The sequence below is a fragment of the Camelus bactrianus genome, chromosome 31 (assembly GCF_048773025.1).
Source record: "Camelus bactrianus isolate YW-2024 breed Bactrian camel chromosome 31, ASM4877302v1, whole genome shotgun sequence".
NCBI classification, from domain to species: domain Eukaryota; kingdom Metazoa; phylum Chordata; class Mammalia; order Artiodactyla; family Camelidae; genus Camelus; species Camelus bactrianus.
The window spans coordinates 19,649,386-19,667,216 of NC_133569.1; the positions used below are offsets into that span (position 1 = coordinate 19,649,386).

A 17,831-nucleotide genomic window follows, 5' to 3' on the forward strand; every position below is an offset into this window, starting at 1 on the left:
GAATTTAATTGGAAAATAAGCTTGAAGCTCTTAAAACAGTAAGAAAGGAGCATTATAGTGCAAAAAAACCAGTTTATGCATATCACATTACATGTACATTCCTTAAAAGGTGAAACCATGTCATTCTAATTATATGTCAAATTTCCTAGGTTTCAAAATAATTTATAAAAACAAATAGCTCATATTCAGGATTTTTAAAACCTTACCCATATATTTAATATCTCACATAATAAATTTATGTAGAAGAGCATTTTAAAAAACACATTTATTTGATATAATTACCTCACTATTATCCAAGACCAAATAATATTCTACATACTTCTTATGTTCCCGAGACTTCCGGTCTTTGGATTTCTGTAATAAACATAAAAAGGAAAATTACTAAGACAATATCTTTCTCTGCAAGAGTCATTCTTTAATTTGAAACATGTAATCTTGTAAGAGCTGGTTGATACCTGGGAATCATGGAAAACAACCCTACCATTTGACTCTAAATAACCAGCTAGACTCATCTATAGACAAGACTCAGTGATGACAGAGGTAGAAGAGACACTAGTGAGAGTCTAGTCTGGCCCCTTCATTTTACCAAAGAGTTTAAAGGATTACGCAAATAATCAATAAGAGTGCTAAAAATAAAGCCAAAGTCTTCAGATCTTTTGAAGAGTGGACTTTCTCCACTGTTGTGCCATGAAACAGACATGTTAACCTCCTAGGGTTTTGTTTTGTTTTGCTTGCCTTTTACTCCTATCCCAGTGAAGACCCCCTCCTTTAACAATGATGCACAGCCCAGAACCATGACACCTAGTCTGTTTCTTTACTTCTCAGAGCTGGATCTCTTTCCCACATTCCAAGCTTTCCTATTTTCAGTCTTTTTCTTTCCACAAAATAAAACAAAACCAAAATACATGTTTCATAGTGTATTTGTTACTGACCTGTGGTCTTGGACTCTTTAATTAATAGAAATTGGTAAGAGGCCAGAGGAGAAATTCAGGCAAGACTTTACTGGGACTCATGTTGCAGCAGGAGGGAGTGAAAATGAGCAACAGGTTCCCTTGCTTGCTCCCCAAGAGGGGGAGGGGGCGAGCTGGTCTCTTAAATAGGATAAGGGTAGGGATGGACCCATGGGTCAGGCTAGATGGGTGGCTTAGGTGGTTGGCCCACCCACTTCAAGGTTCCATGTGCAGGGATCATGCCCAGTACTCTGCCTCTGTTCCCAAACACCTCAGAAGTGGCAGTTGAATTTTGGTCTTTTTGTATCTTATTGCTCATAATTTTCCCCAACAGGTATGCACACAGTCATTTTTAGTTCCTTATAGTTTCTTTGTATTCTGTTGCTCAAGGTGTAAGCACTGCAGCAAAGGGTCCCAGGTCCCAGCCTATTTCAGATTATCCCATTAAAAAGTATCAGATACATAATTTGTATCAAATAATAAAGCATCAAAGTTTATTATCTTGCATTTCTGGAAGTGTTTGGCTTTTAATAAGATTCCATTAACAAGAACCAATTACTAAAAGTAGACTTCTGGGTGTTGTCTAAATACACCCACCTTCCATGGGAGCAACATATTTATTAGCACTTACTGTGCACCAACAGTGCTCTGGGCACTAGGGGGATGGGGTGAAACAGACATGGTCCCTGTGCTTCAGATGTTCACAGTAGATAAACAAACATGGGTATATCAGATGATAAGTAGTGCTATTCTAGGGATTAAATGCAGAGGTGTGAAAATGAAGGCAGTGATGACAGAGATTTTTGTATATACTTTACAGTTTCAAACACAAGGTACAGTCAATTTTCTTCTATGACTGGAGGCTGAATTCCAGATATGAAAGAATATTCTATGTTCCTGTGGGCAAATCCTGTATTCACTTTGCTCACTGCAAAGATTAGTTGAATGAATTCATTCATGAAGGAAGCAGAATATTTTATCTCAAAGCAATAATAATGATTTACACCTGGGTGGTGTGTTGTAGCATCATGAAAGTTGTCTGCTTCTAGAGGGCCATGTTATATCTGTGCACCTTTTTAACTCTTGCACACGGTTGTCAATAATAGTTGATCCATACACACTTATTAAATAAATCATCAATGTGCAATAAGGTTTTCATGTCTCTGTAGTCTACTAGCTTGAACAATGACTGCAAAGTTTCAGTCAATTGTAGCTGCCAAGACTGGAACCCAGGGAAGACAGGACAGAATACATCAGAGCATTGCAGTTAAAAAATGCAAGTAGGCATACAACCAGAAAGGTGACAGGTGGGGCCCCATTCCAATCAACTCCATGTGTCCACAGCATGTCATCCATCCCACAGGTGCGGTTGTCAGTGTTCTTTTCATTGGGATCATGCTTGAAGAGTGCGTGTTCCTGTTCGTCGTGATTTGCGGGGCTTAAAGGTTCAATGAAGTACCTTTGATCTCCCTGACTGAAGTAACCCCTGAAAAACACGGGAATCCAAGCTTCCTAAAAATACTCCCATTTTGAGCACTAAAAATTTATCGACTCCAAAAAGTTACCAATACCAAAGCACTCCAAGCTTGCAGGAATAGAATATAGTACAATATTAAAACTGTAGAGAACTTTGGAGATTACTGAAACTTATTTTCTCTATGAGGAAATTGGACCTGTTGAGGAGAAGTGACTACTGCAGTCATTTAGCTAATCTGTCAGAACTGGCACTGGAATGGAAATTTCCTGACTCTCAGTCCAATGTCTTTTCAATTCCCCTGCCTTGTCTGCTCTAAAGGTACACTGACAATAAAAGAGAATTCAGAGACTTATAAATAAGGGTTAAAATTCTGGGTCTATCACTTACTAGATGGGATACTGTGGGAAAATGACTTAAACTCACATAGCTTTAGTTCTCCCATCTATAAAATGGAAATAATAATACCTGTTGTAAAGACTGAAAGAGATAATATGTAAAGCACATGATCAATGAATATTAGCAATTTCTTCTCAACTCTCTCTGCTGAAGTCCTGAGCTAGAGTCATTTAACCATTACTTAGGGAGTACCCATTATTCATTAGTCATTGCAGCAATGGCAGAAGGCAACAGGAAAAGAGTCATGGTCTCTCCTCTCATGGAGCTTATATTCCAATAAGGAAGATAAATAAATATATATTTATATATTTAATATATTTAATAAATTATATATATGACATATATGTAATATCTGTAATTACAGTAGATAATTGCTAGCAAGAAAAAGTACAATACATATAACAGGGAGTCTGGACTAAGTGTACATGGAATTAGAAGACAAGAGTGTAGATGTAGGGAGATTCGTTAGGTGATTTATTGTAATGGTCTGCATAAACAGTCACGACAGTTTGGACAAGGATGTGGCAGGAGAGAGAGAATGTAGTGAACAATCTCAAGGAATATTTAGAACGCATAATCAATAGGATTTACCAATGGATTGAAAACGGGTATTTGCGAGGCAAGAAGTCATCAAGGAACCTAGGTTTCTAGATGAGGCGAGTGCTTGATTGACTATACCGTTCACTGAGATAGGCAACACTGGAAAAATACAACCTTAGGGAGAATATCATTAGTATGATTTGGAGTATATTAAGATTGAGAATTCCTTAAGATATCCAGATATGAAGAGACATGGAGATACAGAAGAGGAGATGAGATAATCAAGTCTGGGCATCAGAATCGTTATCTTACTGGAGACAGATACATGCGGAGTCATAACACCCAGAAAGAAATGGATGTCATGGGCATGGAAAGGACAAGCTAGAGAGACAGTTTCGAGTGGAGAGAGAAGACAGAGAGGAGATCCCACTCCCTAAAGATTCTGACTGTAAAACTAGAACTCGAAAACCTATATTTTGAAAACAAGCAAACAAAAACAACTCTGCAAGCAATTCTGATGTGTAATTGACAAACTACTAGGAAGAGAAGCTGTGTTAACTTCAAATTTCAAAATTTTCGAGCACTTAGGATTCATACTTAACTTTAATATAATTAATTATACTTGAGAGTCTTCCGGTTATTAAAACACACACCCACACGCGCACACATCATCATCACGGGTATGCACAAACCTTCATGAAGGCTTACCTTAGACCCCTACATGTGCTAATGCTAGCATCAGAGACGTTTTCATTAACGAGGTGTCCTTGGTAGTAACAGTCATCCTAAGGAAAAGGAAAAAGGGTTTTACAAGGGAAAAGTGTGCCTATATTTTAGACTCGCTATTAAATTTGAATTTGAAATTTTAAAACAAGATCTTTAATGTTCTCAAATCATTTTATGCTAAACAGCAGTCAATTTAGAGCTGTAAAAAAATTTTAAGAAGCGTTTTGTGGTTAAAATCTTTAATATTTAGTTAATAACCCCAAATGCTTAGTGGACGTATACTAAACGTTGTCAATTTTGTTGTTGCAGGAAAAGGGTAACGGGGTGAATGCAGTCTGGAAGAAACCAACTCACAAATGTAAGTTTAAAACCTGAGCCCCTGAAACACCAGACAGGCATTCTTTCCCTTGGCTAACTGCTCATTAAATTTTCCTAACGTGTATGAGCTCTTTCCAATGAATGGATCATCCTGATTGTGTTAGTTCTTGATTTATCCGAAGAGTTCCACCAGACTAACTGGATTAGTCTAATACCCCTACCACCACTTGAAGTAAAATGCTCCCTCTTAACATTTTTTCATGTGGATGTACTTCAGTCAAATATGCCTTTCTACCTTGGGACAGATGAGGTATTGGCCCACGTGTCATTGCTATGGAAGAGAATGCTTGAAGGCCTTCCAACAGAAAATGGAGCTCAGAAAAGATGACGCTGATAAAACACCCCTCATACCACTTCATACTGTCTTCTTCTCTGAATAGGAGTCAAGAGTGAAAATGATTTAGGGAAAACATAGATTCTACAGTTCTACCAGTGAGGAAATAGTTCTGAGGTTGAGAGACTACACGATCTAGAATGGTGACTGGCATTGAGTAAGAATAACAGATGACTTTAAGTATTCACTTTTCTAATGAAAATAAGAAGCTCCTTCTGCCCTCTCTCCAAGACGGAGTCCTTGAAGGCTGGAAAGGGTCACCATATTGCCAAGGAATGTGTTCTCATCAGACTGTGAAAATGTTGGCGGATCTAGTAAGAAATGACTACTTCTGAAGAACACATCATTGCTCGGCTACTTCACTTTCTCTAATTGTCTGGCAATGACACTGCCTCTGGGTGTGTGGGTCACACCCCAATAAACAATGAGTCTAGGATACTCTGTTTTACCATGATCTGTGGGCTCGTGGTGACCTCCTTTCCAGTGGAGTTATAATATGTTTCCGTGTAGCCTGGTGCAAGGAGATCCCTGAGGGGGAAAGAAGAAAAGTCATGTTTACTTGTGCTAATTTGCAAAGTCCAGTGATCAAAGTGAGGGCTTTCAATGGCTGTGGAGGAAAGTTTTACCTCCTGAGCTCAGTCTCCTAGCCCCTCAAGACAAATCCAAGCGTGAAGGGGATGCTGAAACTGGACAGATGGGGGAGGGCAGGGACAAGCCTGAGTAGTGGAACAATGTCTACTGCCTCATCAAACTTGGCATGCTTGTCTGAGGACAGATTTGGGGAAGAAATGGAACTGAGGGCAAAGTGGATAAAAATGACTGAAAAGAACAGTGCTCCTCACCAGCTTAGGGTAACTACATTTTCACTCAGTCCTTGTCAGTTACCAGCGGCTTGTTGACAACTGCAGCCTGGGAAATGCATTGCAAATTGACTTGCATTTGGTAGTTAGGGCTCTGTCAGCATTTTCACTGTGCTTCTTAAAAGTTTTTCAATTACCCACCAGCAAACAGGAGTCTGAATATTTATTTATTTATTTGGAACTATCAGAAAAATTTTTTAAATTTTTGTTTTTTTTTAATTGAAGTATAGTTGATTTCAAATGTTTCAGGGGTACAGCAAAATGATTTAGTTTATATATATATATATATATATATATATATATATATATATATATGCATGTATATTCTTTTTCAGATTCTTTTCCATTATAGGTTATTACAAGATATTGAATATAGTTCCCTGTGCTATACAGTAGGTCCTTGTTGTTGTTTTTTTATAACAGATTTATTTATTTTTTTTCCCTTTTTCAGTTTTATTATGTAAAATTATTACAGGTTGCACATACACATTATATTCCATGTAAATACATATATACAGTATACTTTTTTAAAAGAGGAAGGGCAAGGAGAAAAGGAAGTAAACTAGTATGATAAAATGTCTTCTCTATACTGGCCACTGTGTTAGACATGTTACGTAAACCATTTAGTCATTTCAACAATCCTACAAGATAAATATTAGTCTCCTTTTTTTTCAGATGAAATTAAACAGTTCCAGTGGCAAAGAATCATATCTAGGCCTGCCTGAATTCCAAGCCTGTATGATTTCACTTCCATTGTACTACACTGCTTCCAAACTCTAGTCAGTTGTGACTTTTTGCAAAAGGTGACAGTCTGCTTGAGGGGAAAAATAATCTTGCTGTCCTTGAACAACTTAGGGATTGAAAAGAAGTTTGAAAGCACAGAATTAGGGAAAACTACTTTTGAAACAGTCTGGATATAGGATGATCAAGATCTGGGTGAGAGCTGAGGCAGCGAAATTTGAAAAGGAATGTTGACTCTCGGTGAATTCAGTGAAGAGAATGACAATGTAATGCATAAGAAACACGGAGGCTTAGCGGATGGGTGGGTAGAAAGAGCACTGGTGCTGGAATCAGGAGCCCCCAGTTCTGGTTTGACCACTGACTTGTTTTTTTGACCCTAGAGTTTATTTAACTTACATATTTTTTTTTCTGGTGAAAATAGTTGCAATTTGTTTTAATATCTAATCTTTCAGTGTTAGAATAACAAATATGCAACAATGCATGGGAAGGATTTAAAAATCTATGTGCTATTTCATAAAAATTGATAAAATTTATATGTCTGCTTGCACCTCATGCATTGTGTTTTACAACCAGAACTAACAATACACTGTTCTGTTACTCAGTGTGTCTCTACCACTTCAGTGGGAACACATACTCGCTGAGCCCCTCGGGACAGCCGAGAGTACAAGCGGACTAGCCAAGGTGCGTGAGCCGTAAACAGTAACAGGCTGAATTAGAACACTTTCCACCTGCGCACTTGCTGTTGGGGAGGCTAACACTAGAAGTAAAGATACTTACTTGTTTTTTTTCAAATAAAGCACTGCAATTTTTCCATTAACTGTCATTTCATACTTCAGTTCCGTTTCAAATTTGTCCTGAAAAAAATGCACAAACATTTACTGGTAATTAAAAACACACACACCAATATGCTTGTGGCTGCAACCATCTGTTTAATCATTAGAAAGCAATGCCTGCTTTTCTTTGAACAGTAGTCTCTATAATTCCAAATGTCTGCTTCTGCGTCCTTTAACAAATAAAACACCTGCCAACTGAAGACACAGATTATCTGAGACCTTTATACCAATCCATCTACCCATCCATCCATCTACACATTCTACAAATACTATTTGAATGCTGGGTATACGCTAGACACTGTTTGGTTCTGGAAACAGACTTCAAAGCAGGAAAAATTGGTACCTACTGTCAGAAAGCTTATAATCTTGTGGAAAGGCAGCCAATAAAAGTGAGTTATGTTATAGGGTAAGGGGTGTAAATATGGAAACAGGGTAGGATGTCTGACATCTTAAGGGCAGGAAAGGTTTTCCTGAGGAAGTAACGTGTAAGCTGAGAATTAGCCGGGTGAAGTGGGAGGTGGGGATGCGCGTGGGGGTTAGTTATTTGAGAAGAAGGAATAGTATGCATACAGACCCAAAGACCTGCAAGCCTCTCTCTGATGATCTCTGATCTGGAGATCTCAAGGCTAAGTGGAGGTCAGAATATGGGCAAAATAACAAGAATATGTACCCCAAGGCAGGACGAGATCCTCAGGAAGAAAATATAGTCTCAGGTGTTTAGAAAGAGAAAAATGTCACCTCAAGTAACTCATGTGGAAAAGGAGAACTATTATAAGTTCAGATTTATATGTACAGGAGGAGACAGAGAGGAGGAGACACGAGGATTTCAAAGAAGAGTGGTCAGGTACTGAATTCCGACTTAGTTCTATAAAACAGGGTTCATTAACCATGGTTACAACGGTTAATACATGGCAATATCGACAAATTCACTGGGACATTGTTATTGTTATTGTTATTAGTAAAGGGATCAACTATAGCGGACCGCACGTGATTGAGCACCACTGACTACGGACCGATTGCTGTTTCCTTGGCCGTATTTCACCTAAGGCCAAGCCTTCCCTGTCTCCTCCCTCTCCTGGCTGGAACAGGACCTGAGCTCATCGAGGGACAACTGAGAGTTAAGAGTCATCAGGTCAGGATATTGTAGAGGGATTTGCCGTCTCCAAGGTCAGTTATTTTAGCCCAGATTTCCTTTAAATTACAAGTTATTAGTCATCTCTGGTGTCAAAAATCCGAAACTATAAACATCCTACACTGTGGGTCGAGCTGAGGGGAGGCTGCTGTAATTCAGTTCATTTTCATGAATAACAGGACCTGGAAAAAAGCCTGAGGGTTGAAAACAAAAGTCATGGGGAATCAATATAACTACTTATCGTTCAGGTTTAAGAAAGGCCAGAGAGAATGAAAATATTCAGAGGGGACAAGATATGACCTTCTATATAGAAGCACCTTCCAGGTATCTGTTTCCTGTCAGCAATGAATTTTAGTGGATTTTCATACAAAATACTATTTGGAGGTTTTTTCAGAAAAAACATCACTGTTTTGGGAGTGGAAGTTTCAGCTGACACTGGCATAGAGGTTATGAATGAAAGGAAACAGTGAGGAAAGAAACCAGAGTCTCTATGAAAAAGGGCCACCAGGTGACACTGTAACTGTGCTTTTCAAGTAGAAGTTCACGGTGGAGAGCAACGCCTGCTACTACAATGTCTTACCTGTATTCTGTCTAGGGTCTACACAGTGGGTTAAGAAAGAAAATAGGCACCTTGATTCAGAGAGCTTCCACTAGAAGGAAATGATCTGGAGCCCCCTGAGTAAGATTAGCTGGGCACAGGGATGTATAAATTAAAATTTCCTCCAGGAGAAACACCATGTGTGAGGTTTAGTGGGTGGACTGGGAAGGCCACAGCCTGGATGGTTCTGGGATGGAAGCAGATCTGTAAAGTCAAGACGGTGCTGGTGAGCGCACAAAGGACACCCTAGAGAAGCCCAGGGAGTTTCCTGATCGTAACAGCACTGCTGTTGTCCACACAGGAATCCAAGGCCTCAGGGGGCTCTGGTGGATCCAACTAAGGCTTGAAATTGTTCCCAATATAGGGGAGGCGCTGTGCTGCCAAATATTCCATTTTGTGGCACGGGCCAACAGCAAGATGGTTTTGACCTCTAAAGAAGGGTGTGATCTAAAGGCTGAATCCTAGGAAGAATAGTGACCACCTTTAGAATGTACGTTTCAACATCAGGGACCTTGATTAAGTATTTGTTGAATATACATCTTTGCAGGTAGGTAGGGGATGTGTTTTAGTTATGCTCACTCACTCATTTGTCCTTTTGTTCACTTATTCATTTGCTCACTTATCCAACAAATATTTATTCATGTCTCCTTATGCTATGTATATAAAATACAATCAAGAATACAATCATGAATAAAACATTCAAGATTCTGCCTTGGCTTTCAGTGCCCTCCCAGAAAACGGTCCAAAGGATTCCTTCACTCCAGCTCAAATCTTAAGTAATGCAGCCAGGTGTAATGACGTCAGAAAGATGGGGCCATGCTTTTGGGACACCTAACAGGTGATGCTGGTGTCTCAGTTCTCTGGTCCAGCAGAGGGCACAGTTGTATAATAATGACAAGAGTCCTCCTCTTCACTGCCTTGAGAAGTGATTTATCCAGACTGAGATCTGTGTAGATACAGAAACCCTCCTCCGACACATGCTAAATGTTTCAAGCAATTGCTCATCAATTATTCGCCCAAGGAAGACCAACAGTCTCAATGCAGAAACCACAAAGATAGTTTTGAAGAACTTAGCTTCAATCTCAAAATATTCAGTGAAAAAAGGGAGCTGGCAATTTTAGGAGACTGCCAGAAAGCATGTGAAGAAAGCCATATTGATGGGGAATCCAATGCATGTGTGTCCTATATAAATTTAGCGGAAACATTTTGTTGAGAGACAGTTATTTTGGGAAACAGGGTTTACTATGGGTTCTGCTGTTACAAATGGGTTTGCTTTAGAAGAAATAATCTGTGAAGAAATTTGTCCATTTGGGGAATATGAGCTTCCAGTGAATTTCATCTTACAAGAGATAGATGAAAAAGTTATCATTTACGTCTCTTTTATTTGTATTTTCCTGGATTGCAGCAGAAGACTTCCAGGTGCAGGTAATTAGAAAATTGCTGTTGAATGAATCACCGTGTTTTACCTTTTCTCTCTTGACTGAGAATGTGTGTTTCATAAAGTGCTAAGAATTCTACAAACTTTAATAGTTGTCTCTTTAGAAAAGAGAGAGGTAAATTTTATGTTAAACTGTAGTAATTAATCCTAATTTAATATGCATATATGCATGTATTCAGCCACAATATTTTATGTTTTACTTCATTTTAGTGTTCACAGTTTTGTTTGTATGTGTGTATGTCTAGATGCTAGGTAGATAAAAGAAGTTGTATCAGATTTCTTTGGAAGTAACAGAATAAATTATAGATTACTATAAAAACACTAAAATTTACTCTCTGTGGGCCTTGGACAGTTTATTTCAACTATCAGAACCTTAACTCAAAATAAAGCTTATAATAGAATGTTGGGTTATTGTGAAGATTAATAAAGGTAACCAAACACACACAAATGTGAGTGTGTATATATACAAAAATATGTATCTATATCTACATATTAAATACTGTTATATATGCATATCATATACATACATATATGTATATGTGTATATGTGTGTATATATGTATATATTGAAAATTCTTTGTTAAATCAAAAGATTTGACTGTACCTGTTTATCTGGCTCCTTGATCTCTCTTTTATCCAGTGGATGAAGTCTTCTGGGATAAACCACTTCATACTTTTTCACTCCAGGGAGTTCTTTTATAGGATTTACTGAGAAAATTAAAAAAAAAAAAAGAGAGAGAAGATTTGGCTAAGCAGAACTAACATAGGCTATTCAGTAATGGTCATCTTGATCGCACTGCTGATGAATGATGTCACACACAGGGGCTTCAACTGAGTTATTTATTTTTATTGAAGTATAGTCAGTTTACAGTATGTCAATTTCTGGTCATCATTAAAAAGCCCACAAATGATAAATGCTGGAGTGGGTGTGGAGAAAAGGGAACCCTCCTACACTACTGGTAGAAAGATAGTTTGGTGCAGCCATTATGGAAAACAGTACAGATTCCTCAAAAAACTAAAAATGGACTTACCATATGATTCAACCGAGTTATGTTAGAGAGTCACAAATGTGCAGATACCAGAAGAGATCAACAACATCAGAAACCCGCTCTCCTTCTCAAATCTTGGCTTTAACCTTCAGCTATTAGCTTCAGCTAATTTCTTCAGCTATTTCCCTGCTGAAAGTTTACCAGTGTTTCTCGGGTTAGTGAACATACTTCTTTTGAATTTTCCCACTCCTCTTTGCCACCCTGGGTCCCCTGCAGAGAAATGTAGCAAACGGTACAGGCAAAAGCCAGTACAGGAGGGTGGAAGCACGCCAATTCTAAGAAGCTAATCAGTGTCAGAATAGTTGAGTTGAAGCACTCTGAAAACTCTGAAAACTACCCAGCATTATAAAGATGAAATAGCTAGTGGACACCATTTCAGATTCTGATATATTTTTCCTGGGGTTTCCAACAGCAATATTTTACACTAATGAGAGAAACAAAATCGGTAAGAAAAGGCTCTGATGCCAGCCCCACAGAATAGGCTGACTTTTGCAATACAAACAAACCTTCATTTTTTTGCATACAAAACATGAAAAAAAATGAAAATTAGAGAAGAAGACAATTAGAACACCGTTACTGGAAGCAAACTTTTTGAGTCTGCAGTTATATGGGAAGAGAATTGGAAAGTTGTCTCATTCAACCTTCTACCTGCATCTTGAATTCTCATATTGACGTTGTTTCTAGAAGTTATTTTTTTAGAGAAATTCAGTTTTCTCAAAGCTAAGAATGCATTTTTTATTTTCTTTTTTATTTGCCCACCTGGCCCAGTCCCTGCTCTGTGCAAAGAAGTGCCCGAGGAAACGTTAACAGACCAGAGCTTTGGAGCCTGAGGGACCCGCAGGACCATGAAGATTATCGATGCAGAACCAAAGCACAATGTATGGCCCCAACCCAGCAGCTGCCTAATTGGGACTTGAGAGAACTAGAAACCAGTCCTAACTCATTAACGTATGCAAACCTAAATTCCATGACAATGTAAATCTATGTGCCTGTGGTTGGTCTTTTAACAAATAAAGACAGTATTTTTCATTAGTCACCTGGCATAACTGTGCACATACCCAGGCAGAGTATGAATATTTTTTCAAACTTTCTTCAGATACTAAAGCAGAAACTTGCAGAAATTCCTAGTGAGGTCAATTTTCTATCATTTTTCCATGGCTTTCATTCATTTCACCATTCAAGAGCCATTTGCATCTAACTTGGAAGAACTGAAAAAGTGATTAAATGGCTAAAAATTCATTGGGTCAGAAATGTGGGGAAATGGCTTTTATTTCAGTGGCTCAAGATTTACTCTTAAAACACTTACAGTCATGGCAGCAACACTAGAACACCTTGACTTTGTGTTTAGCTTCGGTTTTTTAATTGTTTGAAAATAGGTGGTAGATTAAATGATCCCTAAAGACAGTTCAAGTAGTCTATGATTTTATGCAAATAAATACATAATCTCCTAAAATCTCTTTGAAGAGGTGATGATCATTTGGATAGAGTTTTAATCAGTTGTGATAAAATGTCTCATTACACAGACATACTTCAAGAATTACATCACAAGTTCGCTCAGTAACTTACTTCTTGCTGTTACAGAGATAATCGCTGGGCATCTTTTATTTCTATTTAATTAATTTTGGGGAAATGAAAATCATAACACTAATCTAAAACAGGTTCATAACTGAAGTTCAAAAGCCTAAAGGAACATTAAATCAGTCATTTTCTTTCCATGGAGTTAAAATTTTCATAATTATCATAATTATTTCAAAATAATAAGGTGCCAAGAGGTAAGAAAATTACTCCTGCTAGAAATTAACTGATGGTATTGACAATTCCCTGCAGCCTCCTGCTACTCTGTGTATAAGTACACCATAAGGCACCCGCATGCTGCCTGGTGGATTGTGTTCAATCAATGCAATTAGTCTCATTAGTATGGAGTTCAGGAAGCTACCAATGTGACAACCAGAGTACTCTTCTAAAAACGCTGAATGAAAAATGGTTTTCATCCATTATACACATTATTCTGACAGGAAATATTAGTCCAAGCTGCCCTCAGGTCATAAAATAATAACTACCCAACTAACTCTTTTTTACAAAAGCAGAAGGTGGTAACACTTACACACTCCCCATCCTAAGTGCTGAGAAGGCAACAGGCCAGTCCAACCAACACAAGATTCGTCTCGTTATACACATCAATCTCCAAGCCTTTAGACAGTATCTAAATCCTAACATTTTATGAAATCAGAAATTACCAACTGACTCTTAAATATGGAGTCTAAGCATGTAAATTAGTGGAGAAATTTATTTCTAACTCTTTGTGTGACGGCCAAGCACTTCCAAATGGCAACCAAAACAATCAATCAATACAATGAACCAGAATATTTTTTAAGAAGCCTCCAACAACCTCTGACTTTCTTCAGTTTGAAGGGAACAGATTTCACCTCTTCACATTCTTACAACACAGTGCATTCTCTAAAGAAAACAGACAGCATTTCCCTTAGTGGCCCTTACTTTTCTGAAACCAAGAAGGCTCCTGAAAGAATGAGATTTGAGATAAAGCAAATGACACAGCAGTTAAAGAGATGCAGCAGACCAAAGTATTGTTTGGCTCATTTATTGTTAAGTTTGATGGAGACGGTGCGGTGTCCTCCCAGCTGAATAACATCAGGCTAATTATTCTGAAGCCCGTGGAGCAAACACAACTAACTGCCATCCAGGAGTTATACAAGTCCGAGCTGTAACACAATGTTTCTACTAATTCATTTTAAGACTTACTTTCTCTCTCCCACAGAACTCACATGCTGGATTAGATTTGACAAGCAAAACCTGATCAAGAAAAAGAAACCTGTTATTTTGGTTTGGGTGAGAGAATTATTTTACTGTTTATTAGTTTTTAAAACACTAAAGCGTGTTGACAAGATTAATATAACAGGCATTAGTCTGGATGGCTACTTTATTTTTTAACATGTTTGGAGCCATTTTAGATTTTAGCCCCTTTGTACATAATATTGATATTCTCATTTTTCTTCAAAACTGTTGAAAGCAATGTCTTTCCAAACTAAACACATGACGTTAAGCCCTGAATCAGGGTCTATGCAATGACATTGACTTAAATTCTGGGATTGTCTGTACCCCCTCGAACTATCTAGTGATTTTAAACTTCACGTAGCGTGAGTACAAGCACTAAGGAAAAAAGCATATCCTAATTAAGTCTATCATTCTGGCTAGTAAGATTAAATTATATATACTCTCAAGGGTCTTCTGGTCACCACATGAAGGCAAGGAAGAATTGCTAATTTGAAGTAGAATAATTTTAAAAAGTCGTGCATACCCTGGATATTCCACTGGAATATAATAAAGACTTTTTTCTTTGTCTGTGCACTTATCTCTTCACCCCCAAACACCTGTCACATTCTTTCAATTTTTTCCTTTCAAATGAAATCCCATAAGTTATTTTTCTCAGGGGATTGTGAAGCTCATTACCAACAGTTGGCCTGATTTTACTTCATTCTTTTATTTCACGTATATAAGAACTGGGCACAGGTCATGGTTGGAGGGGCACCTCTTTATCCTCTGGATGATGCAGGCAGAGAAACAAAAAAGGAGGAGACGGGAAAATGGAAATTGCTTTACTGACATTCTGGCTGGGAAATAAATTAACATGGAAATTCTACCAGGGATATTTCACTGACAAAGGAGACACTCTTGAAAATGCCTGATGAAAGGTAAAGAGGGGCAGCTTTCTGTTCCAGATGGAAGATAAGGGGGGCAGCTTTCTGTCTGTCCCCCATTCTCACAAAAGCCACTTCAGAACCTCTGTCTTCTACCACCAAGTACTCAGAGATGTCACACTTTTAGGCATGACTTCTAAAAATGTTGCATCTCTTGGGGCCATGTTGTGAATGCAAAGGCAGGGGAACAGAATCAGTTGGTATGCCCAATGTCACCCAAAAGGCTGTAATGTGGCTAGACCCCAGTGTTAGCTACGTTATTCTGTTAATGGATCCAGCTTGGTCTTTATGCTGTTGGATAAGGCCAGGACACAAACAATTCTTATGTTCCAACCAAGCGAAGGGTCCCAGAGAGTTTTTAGTGATAGTATTTTTGGAGAATGTAGGGAAAGAAGATTCCTATTAAGTTTGACTCCAAAAGTAGGAATTCTTAAGTCAGTAATTTAAATGCCTAGCACAGTTCCTTATTTAAAGATATTAAGTAAAATGTTCCCAATTCTGGAAAAAAATTAGAAACCAGGGTAAAAGGAAAATCACTTTTAGTGACAAAGTACTGAGTGGGAGCAAAGGGTGATAGAATCTTTCCCTCCCTAACTCCACCCTTCTTACTGATAATTTGTTCCCACACCTAGATCCCAGCAAACATTCTAAAACCCAAGAAAAGGTATAGCAGGGCGGGAGTCCCAGGCACAGAAGTTAATGTGCTGACTTAAATAACTCGAGAAGCAGAAATAAACTAAGGAAATGTGTTACCCAATCTACTTTAACCAAAATCTAATGGGAGGCTTTATCAGAACTGGGGAGATACGTCAGACATGATTTATTATTAGGAAGTAGAATTGCTCTACTTTTGAATTCTTAAATGTGCCAACTAGAAGTTGTCACTCGCCATCTGATACTACAAGAATGAAGTCACTGCTTACTGCAGCCGCTGACCTTTGGTGCACATCCTGAAAGGAGTTCAGGGCGATCAGGAATGAGACACTCTGTGCTCTGGGAAAAAACCCACAGAACAGGCCTTCAGAGAGTCAGATATTTTTAAGAGAAGATTTTCGGAGTCTATTCTTGTTGCATGAGTGCTCTAGAAAAGCAGGGAAATGATTAATGGAGACATCCGCTCCTCGTGATCAGCAGCATCCTTCTTGACACTAGCAGTGACCTGCCAAAATGTGTGCTTGATTGGACATTTCCCCTTCAACAAAGTCTCATATATACTGACCTCCTCCACTACCCCCACCTTTTTTTTTTTAAAGATACATACAAGCTTTCTTTTAATATATATACCACACAGATATAATATGTGTAGTATAAGCAGTATCTACTACAACCTTATGAAAATGAAATATCTGCACATCGTACTCCTAACTCACATTAGAATAATTTAAACATGCTTCAAATAAAGCAAAACCTAACAGCTCAAAGAAAATGCCGGAAGGATTGAAAAAAATGACCTTTTGAAAGCTATTAATGACAACTTCCTCACCTTTTCCCACATAAATTAATTAGAATGCAATTTTACTTTAAGGATCCTAAGTCATTCTAAGTCATCTGTTCAAAAGGGATATAAACTAATTTACAAATTCTGACCAGTGTAATCTAGTTTTCTGATCCACAGTAAATTCAAATAACTTAAATCTTTACAACTATTGGTGGGAGCAGTTCCTCAGAGATACCTGAGAGGCTGTCTCCTGGCCCATAGTCCTCATTTTGCCCCAAATAAAATGACTCACAACTGTCACGTTGTGCTTTTTTTTTTCATCAACGAATGTTTGATGTAACCAGTAAGATGGAAGTAAATTATCAACTTAAGCTTAGCAGCAACACTGTTTTGATCTAGTAATATCACAGTGCTTTATAAATATGAAATTGGTCAACTAGTCATATTTGTCATCACCAATAATGAAAGGACTAAATAGAAAAATGTGCTCAAAAGGATCAGACAAGTCAAACTGGTCACAATAGTAGCAACAGATAGTTTCTGAAGGCTTCTGCACAGCGATCACCAGCCAAACCTGTGGCATCTTAACTGCTCTAAAAATGACCAGGTTGGTTTTGATGAATTCCATTCTTTGACTCAAAGATCATAGTCGCTATTTAAATGATGCTAAGTGAATTCTCCCCTTTGATTTCTATATATTCTCAGATCAGACATGGAAATATTGATTCAAGAAGGCTCCTTGCCCCTCCTTTACACTGAGTGTTTACATCAGTCAGAGCCTCTCGCCACACAAAACAAGAAATTAAACCAGCCCAACGGGGTAGTAAAATTTGTTTAAAAAAAAAAACTGGGAGAAGATGAAAAGCAAGTAGTTCCCTGAGGTATTTACAGAATCTGAAAAGGAGTTAAACACCTACCCAAAAGGGGAGAAAGGAGGAAAGTGGCCATCAGAAGAAGCCCCTGGAACATGTTGGGTGATCTCACGAGCGTGGTGTCTGCCCTTCCTGCTCAAACAGACATGCACTGCTCTGTAGTCGGTCACTGCCTCCTCTCAAGTGAGACGATGAAAACCCAGGGTTCATTCTTGTCTCTGCTTCAGGAAGTGTTTAACAGAGGTGTTGCACAATCTCCAAGCTGTGATCCTGCCACAATGGTACAGCAGGTGTAAGTTCTGGCTGCCGCCTGGCTCTAACATTCCTTTACCCTAAGCTGTTGTTTCTCTTTC

General features: G+C 38.3%; 1 protein-coding gene across 1 annotated transcript in view; it reads right to left on the minus strand.

Moving 5' to 3' along the window:
- ADAM28 (ADAM metallopeptidase domain 28) overlaps positions 1-17,575 on the minus strand; it is a 44,235-nt gene extending 26,660 nt beyond the window's left edge. The window contains exons 1-7 of the mRNA XM_074355539.1: positions 17,524-17,575; positions 11,008-11,111; positions 7,180-7,256; positions 5,251-5,329; positions 4,072-4,148; positions 2,241-2,436; positions 283-354 (exon numbers count right to left, since the gene is read on the minus strand). Of these exons, the coding sequence (XP_074211640.1) occupies positions 283-354; positions 2,241-2,436; positions 4,072-4,148; positions 5,251-5,329; positions 7,180-7,256; positions 11,008-11,111; positions 17,524-17,575 (657 nt within the window). The remainder of the gene's footprint in view (positions 1-282; positions 355-2,240; positions 2,437-4,071; positions 4,149-5,250; positions 5,330-7,179; positions 7,257-11,007; positions 11,112-17,523) is intronic.
- Positions 17,576-17,831: the final 256 nt, after the last annotated feature.